The following is a 21,526-nucleotide window of genomic DNA, read 5'->3' as shown; positions in this document are numbered from 1 at the left end:
CAACTTATATATTTTATCATACTATTCCTACCCATTGAAGCCTTGGGTTCGATTCTGGTCCCCAAGCGTTACATACTGTTCAAGCTTTTTACGAAAAGGATCCATTTCAGAGTCAGACATGAATTATTTTTAAGAAATAATATGCTGCAAAATTCTTTTAGACGAACATTTTAATTTTCAAAGTGATTTTAGTATGTGTACATATGTTTTATCTAATATCTTCGTAATGTAAATGTAATGAATCCACAGTGCCAATACTATTAAGAGTTCATCAATGCAATTTATGTAAATTTGATAAGGTCTTCAGAGACCAAATTTTGTTTTTAGGATTAAATAAGGCTGATGATGCCCTATAAAAGAGGGGCGAAGCATGTACCTTAAAAATCTGGTAGTTTCTATGTTCATTTGACCACGCAACAGTGGAATGAATTGTATTGAATAGGTGGTGTAATAAAATACTCCTTATGTAAACTTAATGATACAGACCCATCTCGTCGTGTTTTATGGCCTTCTGTGAAAAATTCTGTACACACCCATTGCACTGCCGACACACTTCGTCCCACACGAGCAGCAATTTCCTGGATGGATATATCACGTTCTCTCATGCCAATAATGCGCCCTCTTTCAAACTCACTCATTTAACGATACAGTTCTCGCATACATCTGCGAGGCATCCTGCATGTCTGCTCAAGTCACACTGATCCATTACCTTCGGTTTATAGCGACAACAAGAGCCGCAGGCACATTTTACCAGTCAGTGGTGGTGCATCGAGATATTGGCTGAAGATGACGCCAAACAGCGTCGAAACTAGTACCAAGTTGTAAATATATGTTATAAATAAACTATAACATTTATTGTATTGAAAAGGTGGACCCCTTTAAGTTTCCTTTCTTTCTTCCATATTGATGTGGACCTTAAACCTGACGGTTGACATGATTCAAATGCTAATCATTTCTTCAGAACATACTAATGCACTTGTCGTGTGAATATGAACTTCCTATCTCTAGTATTTCAAGGTGTTCTGGATTTTATGAACATGAGTGTATATGCTTTGATTGTTCTCATGCCAACACGATCAGGACCAGGGACCGCGTTGACTTCAATCTTAGATATTGCTTGAATAATTTCTTCCTTGGTAATCTTTGCTTCGTAAATTTCATCTAATTGTACCTTTTCTGCCGAGGTAATGGCGGAGGTATACTCCAATTTTGTACTGTCATTTGGTGTTGAAAAAAGTTCAGATAACTTTTGGCACATAATATCTTCTTTAATTTTACAGAATGTTTTCCTGTTTTCCGTTTCCCCTCTCATTATTTTCAGTGTCTGATTACAATACACTGACTGAACAAATGTCATGGGATAGCAGAGCACTGATGCGCAGGTGTGTTGTCTGTGCACCACGCGCCCCCTGTGCCAGCGGCAGTTGTATAGGAGACCTTGTGAACAGTGGATGTGCATGCGACAGGTGTAACAAGGAACGTCGTCGTGAGCTGACACCGTTCGAACGGGGTATGGTGGTCGGTGTCCGACTGATGGGAAGTGCGATTTTGGAAGTGGTGCAGGAATTCGGCTTCACACAATCAACCGTGTCCAGGGTGTATCGCGAACTGTTGAATGCGGGTGTCACCGTCCACAACAGACGAACAACCGGCCGTCCAGCCACCCTCGATGACCGTGACCGGCAACAACTGAGATGGCAATAGGTTCAATTCAACACAGACCGTGCTAGACATGTCTCCCAGTGGACAATCCATAGGAACATGGGTTCTACAGGGTATAGGAGCTGGCGCCACACACGGGTGCCACTGTTAACCCAATGTCATCGGGCACGACGACGCGCATGCCGATGGGCGGCACCGAAGCGATGGATCCCGCATGCCTCGAAGGTGTAGTCCAGGGCGCTGGTGTGTCTGTTATGGTCTGGGGTGCATTTTCCTGGTATGGAATGGGCCCCCTACTTGTTCTGGAAGAGACTTTGAATGGTACACTGCTGTATGTTGAGCTGCTCGGAGACCATCTCTACCCATTTTTGGCCTTCCAGCGCCCAGACGGTTCTACGGTGTTTCAAGATGATAACGCGCTGCCAAATCGCTCCCATGTTGCCCGGGAATGGTTCCAGGAACATGCAGCGGAGGTCCAATGACTGCCATGGCCACCCAGGAGCCCCGATATGAACCCTATCGAGCATATCTGGGATGTCCTGGAACGCAGGCTCCATGCCATAGATCCTGCACCCACAAACAGACCAGCATTGGCGACCGCTCTGCAAACAATTTGGTGTCAGCTGCGTCCAGAGGACTACCAGGGACTTGTCGACTCACTTCCACGGCGTCTCACTGCAGTTCGCAGGGCCAGAGGAGGCCCCACACGCTATTAGGTGACTATCCCATGACATTTGCGAAGTCAGTGTAGTTATATTGTGTTATTTGATACAAGTATGTACTTTTCCGCTTTTCTCTGTCTCGCTTGATATTCTTGCTGGATTGGAAGACATACCATAACTTCTTTGTGTATTTAAAGTTCTTATTTTCTTTCTAGCCTCGTAGTATTTTCTAGCTGGGTGCTTTGCACCAGAAAGAAATTCTATTTTGCTAGAAATATCACAAAGTTTTTTACATACTCATCAAATTGTTTATCCACTGGTATGTCATTAAATTTAGGTAGTTTTCCATGACTGTAATTGTTCTTTATATCGTAATATTAGACTGCTTAGTTTACTCTTATCAGCCTCCTCAGACTCTTCCCAAGTGATCTTTACTGGTTCAGTTTCCTTATTTTGCCATGGCTTTTACTTTCTGTTGTCTGGTCAATTAGTAAGTATCATCCCATGTTCAGTTAGATGTGATTTACTTATATGAACTGTTGACAATTTATTCATTTTGGAAAGATATTACAATCTTAAAAAGGCAAAGTTCTAGTCATTGAAGCATTCCTTTTGTAAATATTTGGAAATTTTCTGTCATCTATAAGAATAACATTGTGTAGTCATCAAGCTCAGACAACCCGCAGAGGCGCATATCTCAAATGAAGATGGTGATAGTAAGTTGACACAAAACAATTTTTTTATATTTATACTCTAATTTATACTGAAAGCATACGTCATCTCCTTCATATTCTCAACAATATATAATATGTTGTACCAGGATTGATCATACATAGAGTATATCGTAAATACTAAACACCATTAAGAACTGATAAAAGTTTTGGCCTGTGTACTGCTCAAGCACTCACAGAAACAAAGTTTCACAGGAGCAAGTAATCGACCCGCACAACGCTGCTTGTGTCATCGCCCAGCCAGCGCTTGTTAAGGACAGGTCGCGTCATACATTCTCGATACATCCATTCAGGAATATTTTCTAAATCCTAAACCAATTGAGATACTGATTCGGAAACAATGGCATCTTATAGTGCACATTCCAAACATCTGCTCATGTCAATTTCTCCAAAATCGATCCAGGGATTACAGAGATATTCAAGACTTTGTAAAATATTACATCAGGCCACTACTCTGGGTACTGTCATCAGTTCTGAGCAGTTCATCAACAGTTCAACAGCAGTCTACACCTCAACGATGTTAGTTCACCACATGTAACGAAGACGTACCTATAAGATGAGACTATGTCCGAATGAAGTGCAAACTTTTGGACATAGAATAATTCCAGTGCTACAGAACTTACACATTTTCAGTGAGCAGAACCTCGATTAGGAACTTGTAAATATTCGAGTTCGACTCCAGGACTTGTGAATCACACAGAATAACCAATACTTACACGTGTGACATATGCCAGGACAGTTTCAAAGTGAATTTAATTGAAAACTTTAAAATTACAACTTGACTGATAGAATATTCAGATATTTCGCTAATGGACTTTTTGTATTACAAGTGTTCTAGTAGTTCACTTCTGACATTGTGGAGAATGCAGTAGTTATAAGTGATATGTTCAAGTGAATTGAACTTTGCTAATAATAAGTGCTTCATGTAGAATGCAGTAATTATAAATGCTATTTCCAAGTGAATTATAAATACTATTTCCAAGTGAATAGTACTTTGCGAATAGACATTTGATGTCATGAGCGCAGTTGTAGATCGCTTCAGATATTCGTGTACAATGGAGTAATTACTAGTGATATTTCCATTTGAACTGTGATTTGCTAATTGACAATTCATCCCACAAGTGCTTTTGATCGATCAGTGCAGATATTCAACTTCATTACAAATTATAGAACATTTAAGAATCATTCTAAGTTAAAGTTATTCCATCAGACACTATGGGCCGATTGCAGAAACTGTGTTTAGACGATGTCTACGGTTAAACAATGCCTAAGTATGGCTGCCGCATTGCAGAGACGTTATTTATCACTTAGACACTGTCTAAAACCGATATTCAACCGGTCATGTTTAAACACTGACGAGAGCACTGTTTAACCTCAAATGAGAGGAGTGAATCACAATCAGAGGTTATTTACCATGAAACATGTAATTTGGATTATCATGTCGAGACAATTCCGGGAAGAAAGGTTAATCCGACGTCCTCTGTGTGGGTGGCCCGCTGCTAAATTGCAGCAATTCATTTGACACGTATGGAGAGATAGATCTTAAAATAAGGTTTCGCTTTTCAGGAGACTTGTTTCTTGAGACTGACACAGGGACAGTCCGGTAACTATCAACTTGAATACAATTCTTGGCAACCAATATATTTTATTATATACATGGGGTAGTTTCCATGTAATTATAGGTCACTTCGACTACAAACATATCAGAATTACTTGTCCCAATTGTCAGAGGGCTGTCACATCCATCAACCGGGAGAGATTCACTGATATTTACTGTCAAGTATACACACACAATAGTGAAAACTAAAAAGTAGGTTGTATATGGTGTTTATATATATATATATATATGTGTATAAGATTTCGGCAACTATGATATAGGAAAAGGCAAGTGGTGGTGATGGTGGCGACTATCTTCAGGGCTGCCGACAGTGGAATTCGAACTCACTATCTCCCGGATGCAAGCTCACAGCTGCGCGCCCCTAACTGCACAGCCAACTCACAAGGTGATTATTGTTTAGAGAGGAGGACTCGGGAAGAAGAGCCGTGGCCATAATAACAGCCCTAGTATTTGCCTGGTGTAAAAATAGGGAAACTACGGAAAACAATCTTCAGGGATGCCGATGCCGATGATGTGTTTCGAACCTACAATCTCCAGTATGCAAGCTACATCTATATGTCCCGTACAACACACCCAGTTGCATATTACTATTGCTTCATCTTCCCTTCGTCAAAGCTACCGTATTTATGAGTAGATTACACCCACTGTAACAACACTATAATCGAAGCTACACTTCCCCGGACAGTGGCGTGTCGCTTTAGTGTCAATAATTACGAGATTTAATTTCCACCGAAAGTGATACTCTTGTCTGTGGGCAAATCATGCTCATGCTTAGCCATATTTGAGTAATGTGTAGGAAGACAAAACAGCTGACTGGCGTTCGGGGTGCGCACCAACAAATTTCATTGGTTGCGACAAGAAAAGAGTTGCATGAAAGATACTTCTATCTCCATTTTCAAACCAATATTGAAACTTTAAACAATGTCTAGTTAAACATTGGCTGAACACTGTTTATGCAAATGGAAGATTGTGCTTGATTTAGGCGTTGTTTAGGTAGACGTTGTCTAAGGCTTAAAACTAGTCATCGTTTCTGCAATCGGCCCTATATTTTCTGAAGCGAATAGGAATAAACTGTGCAGTTATCAGTGCAAAAGTACAGTGTTAATTTCCAGTTTAGTGGGAAGGGACCACGCAGGTGAAGGGATTCGAACTTTGTTTTTTTTTCTTTGTGTAGGGAAACTACCACAATATTTTTTCTTCACACAAGTGCAACTTAATTTTGCCAAACTAACATTCTGGTTCCAAGTCAGAGCTGAGTCAATAATTAAATAACATGTTACGATTACGAAGTGCTGTGGTTTACGTGAAATCATTCCGATACTCGGGGGACTGTTAAATGTGGTAACTCGCGTAACACATTCAGTGACTGATTACCCCGTGCCGAGACCTAGAATCAACGACGACCATTGCTGCTTACAAAAGATCGTGGTTCCATGGTTTGGTTGCTGAACACGAAGAATTGTTTCCATGGTTGGGTCGCTGTTCAACAATGAGGATTTATGGAGACAACTTCACTGTAACCAGCACAACTGTAAGGTGAAGCTTATGTGAATACATTCAGTATTATAAAAATCTGAACTCATTGTAGTTAGGACCTCTCTCTGTACCCAGCTCCAGGTCTACACCCAATGTGCCCTGTGGTTGAGATATCTTAAACTCTCCGAAATAACTAGTCATGGCTTATCATTAAATAAATAATTTTCTGGTACAATATATATATTAGATTCCAGGAACTTAACATCATATATATTTCACAAAGATGTATAATTATAAATGGTGTAGGCATTCATATTTGAAAACGAATGGAAAAGAGTTTCTTAGGACAAATCACCTTTTTGGAATCTATTTACTGTAAGGTAGGCTATTTAAAAACAATCTATAATAATAGGTACTATAGCATTTACAAGTACATAGATAAAACAAAATGTGAAAATAGCCACGACAGTGCAGGAACCACTTTTGAAAATGGACTGGGTAGTGATTGCTTCTGCACTGCTCTAAGAAGAGGGTAGTTTTTCACCTGATTGACAGACTTTCTCAACAAGGCTGCTGTAAAGTAGATGAAACACTGAAATTCATTAATACACGACCACAGCTGAATAGCCAGGAAGACAACACCTATCCACTGAATAATCATTAGCTACTCACAAGTTATAAATTTTGTAGTGGTCTTTATGTTTAGATTCCAGGAACTTAACAACATCATCTATATGATTTCTGTAAACTCCCTCCAACTTTTCTGCTGGAAACCCCATGGCTATCAAGTTATTCTTGATATCTGAACACAAGTTAAGGAAAAAAAAATATACAGTTATTCAAGACAAAATTCAGTATACAAGCTGTCAATATATATCTAAAATAATGCAGCTATTTATACACAGGAAACAATACATGAAAGGTTCATTCTAGGGCTGTCAACTGACTAAAAATTTCAATTATTTAACAAAAGTTTAATGTTTTGAAAATGTTAACACTTTAGAGCAAAAAAACAAATTATAATTTTAACTGTACATGCACAATGTAGCAAAAGGTAATAAAATAACCAACTATATTAAAGCACTGTTAACAAGATCAAATTATTTCATTTTTATTCTTTTATTTGAACTTATACTTGGACTTTGACTAGCAGGAAAGAGAGTAGAATTCAAGCCAGTGAGATGAAATTCCTAAGAAGTACGATAGGAAAGACAAGAAAAGACAGAGTAAAAAATGAAGATGTTATGAAGGAAGTTGGGATAGGAAAGCTAAATGAGAGAGTTGAAAAGAATAAACTAAAGTGGTTTGGACATCTAAAGAGAATGGAGGAGAATAGAATTCCAAGATAAATACTGGAGGCAAAGTGCTAGGGAAAAAGAGCAAGACGAACACCTAGAACAATCCAGGGTGAATAAAATTGTTTATAGTTTAGACTGTAGTTTCTTATTCCCCGAATCTACATACCATTTTTTCATTAAACTCTCTTAAACCATTTTCTCATGGCTCGGTGTTGATATGGACTTAGCAACAAAAATACAAATACATGAATATATGTGTTATCATAGCCAGTACGGTAAAAATTTATAAGACATAAATGTTCAGAAATTTAATTCTATATAACACTAGCCAACATGATTTTGCGGTAAAATAGAAAATATGCCATTCTTATGGAAATTGCTGCCCTGATTCCGAAAATGATGCTACTTTTTTCCTATCACGTCTAGTTTTGACGCAATTCAGTGTTTTAATATCTGCATGAATTCGTAAGATGTAATGTTGAGAGATGTTCTCACGCAACTTTTTTTAGAATACAATTATGTGATTTGATTTGTTATTGTTTGCATTTTATTATAGGTTTATTGCTGTCTATATTTTCATTTTGTAGTTGAGGATTTCCTGGTAAATTCATAACAAACTCCCCCAGATACGCAATAGACCGCGAGGTATGTAGGATTGAAGATAAGACAGTTGAGAGTTTGTCTTTCATCTTAGACCACTTGAATAATCAGACGTGTTAAAAGCCCCAGCCCTTATGCAATGTTTATGATGGACTGATAAAGCAGTTTCCTTTCAAAGATAACAGTCCGAAAGTATTATACTCAAGAAGATGAACTTGTATTTTAAACGGATATTTCAAATTTTCTACGTCGATTGGGAGAAAAAGAGTTTTTCCTAGTAACTGGCGTGTTTTTATTGACTCTTCCAAAATACGTTCAAAGGCTGTTTTGCTTCATAATAAAAATGTTCTAGCATCCGTCCACTTGCACACTCCACAAAAATGTCTGAAACAAATGAGACCTTTAAGTTGGTGCCTGGAAAACTTAAATATCATGAGCATGGGTGGCAAATTTGCGGTGATTTGAAGATCATTGGATTGTTGCTGGGACAACAAAAAGGCTATACAAAATTTCCCTGTTTCCTATGCGAATGGGATAGCAGGGCACGGGATAAACATTGGGATACAGTGCATTGGACAGAAAGGAAACAACTACAACCAGAATCCAAAAATGTCTTGAATGTAGGTCTTATTGACCGTGAAAAAATTCTACTTCCACCCTTGCACATCAAATTTGGATTGTGAAACTGTATGTCGAGGCATTAGATAAAAGTAGCCTATGCTTCCAATATTTATCCACTAAATTTCCCTCATTATTAGATGCAAAAATCAAAGAAGGCGTATTTGATGGACCACAGATTCGTAAACAGATGAAGGATAAAATTTTCACAGACACGATGACCAAAATTGAGAAAGAGGCATGGAACGCATTCAAAGATGTAGTGACTAAATTCCTTGGCAACATTAAGGACCCTCAATACAAAGAAATTGTAAGGAAAATGTTGGTAAAGTTTAAGGAACTCGGTTGTAATATGAACCTTAAGCTTAATTTCTTAGCTTCGCATCTGGATTATTTCCCTCTAAATTTAGGAGCTGTCAGTGAAGAACAAGGTGAAAGGTTTCACCAGGATCTCAAAGATGCAGAACGACGCTATCAGGGACGTTGGGATGTGAATATGATGGCCGATTACTGTTGGTTGATTGCACGAGACGACCCTTCTAGGGATCATTCAAGAACTTCAAAAACCCGGAAATTCCACGGAAAACGGGAAAAGACAGAGGTGTGAATCTAACCTGCACATAATGTAAGTAACAAAACTATGTATGTTTAACCATGTAATTGTTATTCAAGGTACGGTTATATGAATTTAAAAGCAACTGTACAGTCGAAACTAAATAGGCGCTTTATGCTTCAGTTTCACGAATTTCAATATACATTAAAAATATAATACATACTATCTACTTGCTTACAAAGCAGCATTTATGTGTTTTCAATGCATGAAAAATATGATTACGTTTTGCAAGCTGAAATTTACATTAATACATCAAATTTAATCAATAAAGTATCAACAATTTTACGTAAGAACAAAATAATATTTTGTAAAATTGCCATCAAACGAGACATGATTCACCAAAACTAATTTTTTTTCTCGAATTCTGTGTTAAGAAATTCATAAAACCCACCTAGTTTCGTTTTTACCGCACAAAAAATGTTTTATTTTGCAGGCTAATGTAATTTTAGTTGTGTAGCATTTATTGATAGGACCCCTAATAATATAAATATTTGAGAATTGGATTTTAGGCCTTCCCCTAAACTACCAATTCATTCATACATACATTATCATTATAGACTGTTATGCCTTTCAGCGATCAGTCTGCAAGCCTCTGTGAATTTACTAAATGTCGCCACAATCCTCTATTTGCAACTAGTGCTGTGGCCTCATTTAGTTCTATACCTCTTATCTTTAAATCGTCAGAAACTGAGTCTAACCATCATCGTCTTGGTCTACCTCTACTTCTCTTACCCTCCATAACAGAGTCCATTATTCTCCTAGGTAACCTATCCTCCTCCATTCGCTTCACATGACCCAACCACCGAAGCCGGTTTGTGTGTACAGCTTCATCTATCAAGTTCATTCCAAAATTAGCCTTTATCTCCTCATTCCGAGTACACTCCTGCCATTGTTCCCACCTGTTTGTACCAGCAATCATTCTCGCTACTTTCATCTCTGTTACTTCAAACGTATGAATAAAATATCCTGAGTCCACCCAGCTTTCGCTCCCGTAAAGCAAAGTTGGTCTGAAAACAGACCGATGTAAAGATAGTTTCGTCTGGGAGCTGACTTCCTTCTTACAAACTACTGTTCATCGCAAGTGCGAGCTCACTGCATTAGCTTTAGTACACCTTGATTCAATCGCACTTACTATATTACCATTATTGGAGAACACACAACTTGAAATTATCGGCCTGTTCTAGCTTCGTATCACCAATCTGACATTCAATTCTGTTGAATTTCTTACCTACTGACATCAATTTAGTCTTCAAATGGCTAATTTTCATACCATACTCATTACACCTATTTTCAAGTTCCAAGATATTAGACTGCAGGCTTTTGGCACAATCTGCCATTAAGACCAAGTCGTCAGCATAGGCCAGACTGCTTACTACATTTCCACCCAACTGAATCCCTCCCTACCATTTTATACCTTTCAGCAGATGATCCAAGTAAAGTACAAACAGCAAGGGTGAAAGATTACAGTCTTGTCTAACTCCTGTAAGTACCCTGAACCAAGAACTTATTCTACCATCAATGCTTACTGAAGCCCAATTGCCAACACAAATGCCTTTGATTGATTTTAATAATCTACCTTTAATTCCATAGTCCCCCAGTATGGCGAACATATTTTCCCTCGGTAGCCTGTCATATGCTTTCTCTAGATCTACGAAACATAAACACAACTGCCTATTCCTCTCATAGCATTTTTCAATTACCTGGCGCATACTGAAAATCTGATCCTGACAAGACCCTCTGTGGTCTGAAACCACACTGGTTTTCATCCAACTTCCTCTCAACAACTGATCGCACCCTCAATTCCAAGATGCCAGTGAATACTTTGCCTAGTATACTAATCAATGAGATACCTCGATAGTTGCTGCAATAACTCCTGTTCCCTTGCTTATAGATAGGTGCAATTACTGCTCTTGTCCAATCTGAAGGTACCTTACCAACACTCCATGCTAATCTTACTACTCTATGAAGCCATTTCATCCCTGCCTTCCCACTATACTTCACCATTTCAGGTCTAATTTCATCTATTCATGCTGCTTTCGACAATGGAGTTTATTTACCGCACTTTCCACTTCCTCAAGCGTAATTTCACCAACATCATTTTCCTCCTCCCCATGAGCTTGGCTGTTCGCAACACCATCAGGAATATTTCCTTTTACGTTGAGATGATGTTCAAAATATTCCCTCCACCTCTCCAGTGATTCTCTGGGATCTATTATGAGATCATCTGAATTACTCAAATCACTGTTCATTTCCTTTTTCCCTCCCTTCCTAAGATTCTTTATTGTGGTCCAGAAAGATTTCCCTGCTGCTTGACCTAGCCTTTCCCGGTTATTACCTAAATCTTCCCACGAATTCTTTTTGGATTCAACAATTATTTGTTTCGCTCCGTTTCTTTCATCTGTGTACAAATCCGTGTCTGCCTCGGCACTTGTTTGGAGCCATTTCTGATAAGCCTTCTTTTTACGTTTACAAGCTGCTCTCACTTCATGATTCCACCAACATGTCCGCTTTTTCCCATATTTACACAAAGATGTTCCTAGGCAGTCCCTTGCTGTTTCTACTACAGCATCCCTGTATGCCACCCATTCTCTTTCTATATCCTGAACCTGCTTACTGTCCACTGTTCGAAACTTCTCACTAATCATATCCATGTACTTCTGTCTAATTTCCTCGTCCTGGAGATTTTCTACCCTTATTCGTTTGCAGACAGATTTCACTTTCCCTACCCTAGGCCCAGAGATAATTAGTTCACTACAGAGCAGATAGAGGTCTATATCATCGAAAAATCCCCGGAAAACTCGTACATTCCTAACAGATTTCCTGAATTCAAAGTCGTTTAAGATATAGTCTATTATGGATCTGGTACCCGTGGCCTCCCATGTGTAGCGGTGAATAGCCTTATGCTTGAAGAATGTATTCGTAACTGCTAAACGCATACTAGCACAGAACTCCAGCAAACACTTCCCATTTCCATTAGCTTCCATATCTTCCCCACATTTACCAATCACCCTTTCGTATCCTTCAGTTCTATTCCCAAACTCTCGCATTGAAATCGCCCATTAGCACTATTCTATCCTTGCTGTTAACCCGACCATGATGTCACTCAATGTTTCATAAAACTTGTCAACTTCATCCTCACCTGCACCCTCACACTGAGACAATTCTCATCCTAAATCCTCCAACTGACAAATCTACCCACATCATTCGCTCATTTACATGCCTAACAGAAACAATGTTGCATGCAATGGTATTGCTGATACAAAGCCCTACCCCAGACTCTGCCGTTCCCTTTCTAACACCCGTCAAGTACACTTTATAATCTCCTATCTCTTCCTCGTTATCTCCCCTTACCCGAATATCACTTACTCCTAGCACATCCAGATGCATCCTCTTAGCTGACTCAGCCAGTTCTACTTTCTCGCCTGTCAGATGGGAGTGGGACTCTGTTACTCCCATAGGTCCGAGGCTTGCTTAAAATGTTCTGAGCTTGGTAAATTCAAGAAGCAGGATGCTACCCTACTTACACATAGTCCAAGTGAGGATCTCTCCTCTAATGGGTTATGGACCACCGGTGGATTGTATAGTCCAAGCCGCCTGAGCACAAGGAGGGCCATGACTCAGAATATGTCCGAGAAGCCCACCCCCATTCCATAGCAACTGATATCTCGACTCTCAGGACCACTTATTAGGCCACTCAGCCGTTGCCCATGGTTCACGAACTAGGACGTGACTACAGTAACCCACACATTTCATTCAGCATGAATAAAATTATTTATAGCCCGACTTTACATACAGATTTTCATTAAATTCTCTTCAGCCGTTTCTCGTGATGCATGTACATATATACAGACAGAAATTACGGAAAAGTAAAAAGTGCATTTCCTTGTTACTGTGGACATGACCGATACAGAAATACCATTCTTTTCAAATTCTGAACAATGTACAGACAAAACTCTTATTTCATGCATATAGATTATGACCCTTACTAGTTTTAAAACTCCATTCAAGCTTATTCGTGTACTAATGTCATTCCATGACACTGGACAACAAAAATTCCAGCATAATTAAAAATATGCTCACAGAGAAATGAGGTAGTTGGTATGCGAAACAACTTCTTCATTGAACCAACAAGATGAGAAAGCTGGCCAGAACATGTTTTCCACCATTTCAGAGGATCTGCAAAGTCATCTGAAAAATGGAAAGAATTTCAAACTTCAATTTCCATCTTCATCACCCTTACACCCAAAAGTAAACATCCTCTACTTGATGCATGGTCCTCTTAAACTTTATGTGCTGCCCCTACATACCCAGGATCGACGTAAGAAGAATTTAAGAACATTAAATGTCAATTAAGGTTTTCACAGTCACAAATCAAAATCTTTTCACGTATTTTATTGCTGTGATTCTTAAGTGTTTCTGGCAACAATACAACACTTGTCAAGGTCACATATTTCTAAGTAGACAATTTTTCCATCATGTTCCATTCAACTGTATTTAGTGGTAATATATAGAAGAGTTGATCGATATAATATAGGTAATTCCCCTTTTAGCTTTCAGGAGACAATCAATCATCAAATAAGTGCTATTCCACCTAGTTACTATGACCTACCTCAATTTGTATCGCTCAAGACCCAGTTGTTTTACTTTCCTATCAAGCTGGTTTTCTAGATAAGGGTTATCTTTAAATGACCCACTGTTTTCCCACATTTTGCACGTAAAATATCCATCAAAGACCCTTAACATTCTAGCTACACTTAGTTGTAAAGTACGGGCACCGCAGTGAAAATGATAGTATATTGCTTTTTCAACTCCAAGAACAATGTTTCTGGAACTGTTAGTACAAATTCCAAAACTTTATTTTCTAAATTCCACTCTCATATTACACTGTTAATTTTTTTTTTTTGCTATTTGCTTTACGTCGCACCGACACTGATAGGTCTTATGGCGACGATGGGACAGGAAAGGGCTAGGAGTGGGAAGGAAGCGGCCGTGGCCTTAGTTAAGATACAGCCCCAGCATTTGCCTGGTGTGAAAATGGAAAACCACAGCAAACCATCTTCAGGGCTGCTGACAGTGGGGTTCGAACCCACTATCTCCCGGATGCGAGCTCACAGCTACGCGCTCCTAACCGCACGGCCAACTCGCCTGGTCACACACTGTCAAATTCCCAGAGCATGTAGAGGTGCAGTACCTCTCCGTGACCTGCTGAACTTGTATTGCTGAACTATAAATGTCTCCACTTTGAGTCAATCCAATGCACTGTAACCTCTAAGAAGCTATGGTTAGAAACCCAAGTCCAAAAATCCCCAGTAAGACTAATAATAAATTCACTGTTTCAGTTCGTGTAATAATTTCAACTTTTCAACATTGTAGAACTACACAATTTTTTCTGTTATGGTACTGTATCTCTACAAGGGAGATTGTGTTTGAACCAGGAGCTTCCCATAAAACCTCTTAAGACCATGATCCGAGATTATATTGACTGGCCTATTATCTTGCACAATTGAATTCACGAGTTTATTGGTTAATTCTGTTGCTTTTAGGTATTCTAGTGTTGACTCCGATATCCTAGGGATAGTAATGTCAATAGATGAACATCCACCTAGGAAAAGATGAACATGCTTCAGATGATAAGTACTGGAGACTACTTGTGCTTCTGCTATAACTGAACAATTTTCCACATTTTTTAAATCATGTTCCCATATTCCTTTCATTTAAATCCAAAACATTTGCTGAATTTCCCATACAATGGTTCAAAACCTATATTTTCAACCCCAACACATTAACACTGAAAGTGAACTGGTGTAAGTCAGCTGGGAATTTCTTTGTTGGTGGTGAATTATTCACTGTAGACAGAAAAAGATATAGATCTACCTTAGTTCAATCCTCACCTGTCCAGTCCTAATCCCAAGAAAGAGAATCAGGTGGTTATGCCCAGTTAGGCCTATCCTCTGAGACAAGCTTAGCATCCTCAATTCCTAAAAATTCCCTGCTATCTACTTCATGGAGATGAATACCGACAAAGGTAAAGTTTAATGCAAAGTCCGGCCCCCTGATATCCAGTTCATGAAGATAAATACCGAGAGAGGTAAAGCTTATTTTCAAAGACAAAACTATCTACTAGGGAGGTTGATCCGCTACAATATTCAGGGGGCAGTGGAATAGGGAAAGGTTGTTTACATTTGTTCTGTATGCATTCCTGGAATTCACATTTCTGAAAGTTGTCCGGTGTCCTGTTTCATCTTTGTTACTTAAAAAAGGGTCTGCAGGTACAGAAACCGGAAACGATTCCTTTCAATTGCGTATCTTTGATCCCTGTGAATAAGCTTATAAGTCACACTAGCAAAAATGAGATATCTACATCAATTTATTCTCCTATATCCTCCACACTTGTGCATTTTTGCATACAGAGAATTTGTAGAAGCACATATCTACATTTTGAGATATCTGATTATGTGTTTAACCATACAAGATCATTTTATGACTTATCAGCTTGCAGAGATATCCTATTGCATCTCTTTCTTAAGTCTAGGTAAAACTCATTTGTAGTATGTGCCCTGAAAAGATCGTACTTCAATGCCAACCAAACCTTTACCTGTCGGTGAACGAGAAATAACTAAGATTCATCGAGGTTTCCTTCACCTCATGGTTAAATGTAAACAGTTCGATCAACCCATTAAAAAGCATACAATCTGTTAATCAGTTCAATTAATCTATTAATTCCACAGCACTAGTTCATTCAACTGCCACAATATTTGTCGAAGTGTATTAGAGAAAGCAGCCCTGTACATTTGTGCAACTAGTCTAATAACCTATTAATAACACGCATCACATGAGGTAATCTTCAGAACCTGGAATTATATAATTAGTTTCTCCCAATTAGGAAATAATTTTTGGAGTAACAAGATCAGTGGCAACAAAGAGAATGTGTAAGAGTTGACTCTGAACGTTATTTATAACTTCTGTACACAACGGCTGCCGCAAAGACTGCCAGGAATCGCATGTTAGCGCCTCTGGCGGTCGTAGGGTAAACTAAAATTACTGGGAGGGCGATTTAAATCGTTTAGCGCGTCGGGTCCCCAGGTTCTCGTCCTCCCTCCACTCTTAAATATATTAATTTCTTTTCTTTCATAGCTTTTTTCTTTCCTTTCTCTTATCTTTTTCTGAAATACTTCATTCTGAACAATGATACACCTGGAGGTTAGCCTGTGCTTTATTATTATTATTTATTTATTTTGTTAGGGGCATCTATGGACCACAGTGCTTGTGTTTTAGCTGTTTCTTGATGTCATCATCATTGTTTGCCACAATTGGTGTTCTTAGCGGTTGGTTTGGCAGCTGTTTTCTTGTTGGTACCTCGAGCTTTTATGATGGCCCAGTAGTCCTTCATTTTCCGTTATTATTATATTTTTATTATTATAGTTTTTTATTATTTTTAATTTATTATTTTTTTTATTTATTTATTTTTTTCTTGCTGGAGAAAAGAAGCTTACCAACCTGTGCTGCTTATTATAATTTTATTTTTACTAATTCACAAAGCCATGAAGGAAGGGACTAACAGGCCTTGCCTGTGCTGCTTTTTTCTGCTGAGGAAAAAAGAAGCTAACTCGCAAAGGGAGTGAGGGAGGAAGGAAGTGACCAGAAAGTGAGTGGGATTGGCAATCCTTATCTCTGATTAAGAACTATGACAGAAATAGACACGTTAATCACCTTGTACCTCGGTCCCCTTTAACGTACTCTAAGCCAACCTCAACAGTCAATAGTATCAAGATATGCCACTTACACAGGAAATGAAATATAAATACAATGTAAGAAAGAAAGCCATACACAGAAACCAAAATGATTAAAGGAAACTCACATGCTAAGGAGGGAGTTTGTAGGATTCAGAGGTAAATTGAAATTAAACATGATCTTTTGATTTATGGAGCTATATTCTACCTAATATCCACAGTATTACAGGTATAAAAATTGTGTAGAAATTTCCACAAATTTTTTGTGATCATAATATATCATAATTTAATTCAGTTACATTTAGTAGTGTTAATCATGAATTAATATTCACCAGCCAGAAAACAATACATACAACACAAAATCATTCATTTATGAAAGACAGACTGGAACTGACAAGTTACTACATAATATTTTTCTCTCTTTTTTGCAGTCTAACGTTGCACTGACACGTCAAAAGCTTATGGCAACACTATTTGTATTATCTCAAGAAACTGTATGATATATCTTTCAGTCAGTCAAATGAGGCATGTAGGGCCACACAATGAGGAATATTGAGATTTGTACTTCTTTTGTATCTGCTAGAGGATGGCAAGTCTCTGGCAGAGTAGTGTTTGAAGAAACCAAGACATGATAGCACGTACTCTGTTCCTACATATTGCATCAAAACACAACATATAATTCAATCAATCATCTGCATTTAGATGATAAACAATGTCAAGCTATAAAATTGTATGCATTCCTTGTATTTACAGTAATTAAAAATGTTCTATTTCATGTCACAGTAAGATATATCTAAATTTCTCTTCTACACGGAAAAGGATAGAATCATGAATATGTTTATGGGCTTAAAAGACAAGAAAATGCTTACAGATTCTGTGATTGTTCCCCTCTTACAACATGCAGGAAGTACAAATAATGCTTCTTTTCAACCCATCTGCAGGGGAGAAGTTCCAATAAATTGAAAGAAATATGTAGCATCAGAATCTACGTACAACAATATAGCACCCGATCCAGCACAAAACAATCCCATGCTACGTCACAAGATAGCTCAACTTATTAAGATCTACGTCCAAGGAATTGGTCGCTAACTTATGTACAGTATTATGAACAATATGCTGCTACCTTCTGCGACATTTCCGCGTGCAAGGGGCTTTGCTGTGACCTAGACAAAAAGCCAGTCAAAGGCATTGGAAGCTCACTTCAAATACAGTGCCATTCGTACCTACTGTATATCAAAGGCAGAAATCCGTGTCAGTGGTTGCAGAGTAGGCTGATCCGTGGTCCGACAGCACTGCACTCGGACCGGCCAACTGAGTAGAGGAGGGGTGGAAATGGCTCTACACTTCTGCATTTGGGACACAGAAAGGGGCTGTTCCCCTACCACTACCACCGGCTGTCCTGAGAATGGTTTTCCTTTCACCTGCAGTGAGGCGAATGATGGGACAGTTCCTAGTACAGTATATGTCATGGCCACCAAACGTCCCGACTTCACCACAAATCTCCTTGCCTAAGATGATGATGCTTCTAGTTTAAAGGGGCCTAACATCTAGGTCATCAGCCCCTAATGATATGAAAGGAGACAAAATATAATAACAATTTAAAAGTCCCAAATCAATCACTGACCAGGATTCAAAACACAATGATGAAGAATGAATGGATGGATATGAATTTAGAACAATCAGTGGATCCGACCTGTAATGCCCCACATTCCCAGAAACTAGCATTAAGCAATAGTATTACTGACCAAGGGACTGCTTCTAAAGCACAATCCTGAATCGATGATGCTTGTAGTCTAAAGGGGTCAAAAAACCAGGTCATCAGCCCCTCATAATGGTACTTATCGCTATGAAAGTAGAATCATGGTATTTGTCATGTTGCGATACTAATCAAAAGTAGCGTAGACTGGCGGTATTCCACACATTATGGTACTACAGGGTGATTAATTTGAAAGTGCAGAGCGGAGTGCCGAGGATTAGGCGTGCTGGGAAGCAGAGACAGCAAGCGCAGTGCCCGCAATGACAAGCAGGCAGAGTCGGCTCAAAGAAGCGGCATGATTACGCCTATAGAAACTAAACGAAACTGAACTCATCGGCTACATAGATGTTCTGGACAAATAAGTAAATGAATAAACAAATAAATAAATCAACTAGGAAAGTAAACTGAACTCACCAGTATTTACAGACGATGCTGAAAGTGATCTCCTTCAGCTGCAATGCAAGCTTCACATCTTGTAATGAGATTTCGAAACACACTTTGTAGTTCATGGACACCGATAGAACGCACAATGTTCCTAATTTTAGTTTTTAATTCTTCTGCAGTTCGAGGATTATTTCTGTAAACTTTTCCTTTAAGATTTCCCCATAGATAAAAATCACATGTGCTTAAATCAGGCAAACGAGGGGGCCATAAGCCTTTACTGATGATCTGATCATCATCGAACATTTCCCGTAACCGTCGCATAGAGCTACGCGCCGTATGGGCCGTTGCACTATCCTGCTGGAAATAGCCATACCTTTTCTCTTCTTCAGTGAGTTCAGCAAAAAATAGCTCCAGAATGTTGTGAACATAACAGTCAGAAGTAATCGTGTCCTGAAAAAATATCGGACCGACAATTCGTCCAGCACTGATAGCGCACCACACACCCACCTTCACATCGTGCAGAGGTCTTGGCTGTAAAATGTGCGGGTTGTCTGTATCCCAGATTCTATTGTTCTGTGAAATGACATATCCACTCAAATGAAACCAGGCTTCGTCGCTCATAAAAAGAAAGTTTGGGATCCACAATACCGTCGTGGACACTATTTATTAGCCAATTGCAAAATCGTATTCTTGCATTGAAATCTGTAGGCAGTATGTTATGGACTGAATGAGTCCGATAAGATCGTAAACGTAACAATTTTGTTGCATTACGTGCTGAAGAAGGTGAAATACCACTTTCCTGAGCTACTCTCCGAAGCGACTTATGTGGAATGACCTGGAGTCTTGCCTGTATATCTTCTAACCTCTCCTGTGTGAGAGCTGTTCTCCTTTGCTTCTTTTTCTTATTGCTTACGGAACCAGTACTACGCCACTTGTAAACGAGATGACGCACGTAACGTTTTGATGGTACTGTCGCACCGGGAAATTGTGTATGGAATTTTCGAAGGCACCTTTTAAGTGGTTTCTTCTTCTTGTGCAAATAACACTCGACCAAAAATATTCTTTGCTCTATAGTGTATTTAACCATCGTGATAACCTCACAGCACACCTTAAAAGTCCAATATTTTCTAACTAACTGAGAGACAGAGTGCTAAACAGATGAGCGCTGCAGTGAACAATTCTTATCTCGCCGTGTAGACAGAAGCCATATGGCGCTCGCTCGGGACTTCCCACGGCATGCGAGAAGAAGTCTGAACACTTAAATTATTCTCCCTGTACTAACAGGAAATGTAATGCGCACATGTAACACACACCTATGGCATTTCTCACATTGCGGTGCCATTTACAGGCAACACGAACCTATGGTGTTTCTCACCTAGGTGTACTAATCACAGGGACTCGTACTATCCGGTGGTGTTACGTTTTCATCATTTCTGCGATGAGAAAATGGCTGAACAGAATTCAATGAAAATTGGTATTTTATTTCACGGAATATGACACTACAATGTAGGCTATAAATAATTTTATTCACCCTGGATGATTGGTCCTATCAAAAAGAACTACATAACAAAAGTTATAAAGAATGCAATTTTCGATCATTTATGTTTATTCAGTTTTATCGTACCGACTATGATAAGAGTGGTGGTGATGGTGATTATTATTTCAAGAGGAAGTACAACTAGGCAACCATCCTCTATACATTAGAATTTTTTTTTGCTTTACTTTGCACCGACACAGATAGGTCTTTCGGCGACAATGGGAGAGGAAAGTCCTAGGAATTGGAAGGAAGAGGCGTGGCCTTAATTAAGGTACAGCCTGGTGTGAAAATGGGAAACCCCGAAAAACCATCTTCAGGGCTGCCGACAGTCGGATTTGAACCCACTATCTCCCAGATGCAAACTCACAGCTGCGCGCCCCTAACTGCACAGCCAACTTGCGCAGTATATCAGTAATCGGAGAGAAGAAATGGAAGGGGGCCGACACTACAAAAAATGCAGGTATCAGCCTAAGAAAGACCAGGGCCACGAAGGGAGTAAAAATAAGACTCTCTAGGCCTCCGTACATAATACATTCGGGGTCAGAAAAGAACAGGTGGCGACCGAGGTAGATGGGATTTTGATAGATGAAAGTGAAGAGCCTGGCACAAGTAAGCGGAAGCAATGCCAGGATTCACCTAAGGGGTCTGTGGACGCATACCCAAGCTCAGAGCCCCCATGGGACCCTCTTTAGTCGCCTCTTACATCAGGCAGGGGATGCCGTAGGTGTTATTCTACTGATAAGGAAAGTTTGTACAATTGTTACCATCACATCAAATGAATGAGTTACCAACATCACAAAATTCACAAATACTAATTTAGTTACTTGGACATTGAATGCAT

The 21,526-nt window shown here is 39.1% G+C and overlaps 1 protein-coding gene across 4 annotated transcripts in view; it reads right to left on the bottom strand.

The window, feature by feature from the left end:
* The window catches only part of LOC136858571 (phosphatidylinositol 3,4,5-trisphosphate 3-phosphatase and dual-specificity protein phosphatase PTEN), a 516,439-nt gene that overhangs the window by 451,519 nt on the left and 43,394 nt on the right, over positions 1 to 21,526 (bottom strand). For all 4 annotated transcript variants that reach the window (XM_067138224.2, XM_067138225.2, XM_067138226.2 and 1 more), the window contains exon 2: positions 6,822 to 6,951. In XM_067138224.2, coding sequence (XP_066994325.2) covers positions 6,822 to 6,951 — 130 coding nt within the window. The remainder of the gene's footprint in view (positions 1 to 6,821; positions 6,952 to 21,526) is intronic.

The sequence above is a fragment of the Anabrus simplex genome, chromosome 1 (assembly GCF_040414725.1).
Source record: "Anabrus simplex isolate iqAnaSimp1 chromosome 1, ASM4041472v1, whole genome shotgun sequence".
Taxonomy (NCBI): Eukaryota; Metazoa; Arthropoda; class Insecta; order Orthoptera; family Tettigoniidae; genus Anabrus; species Anabrus simplex.
This window is presented reverse-complemented; position numbering and strand designations above follow the sequence as displayed.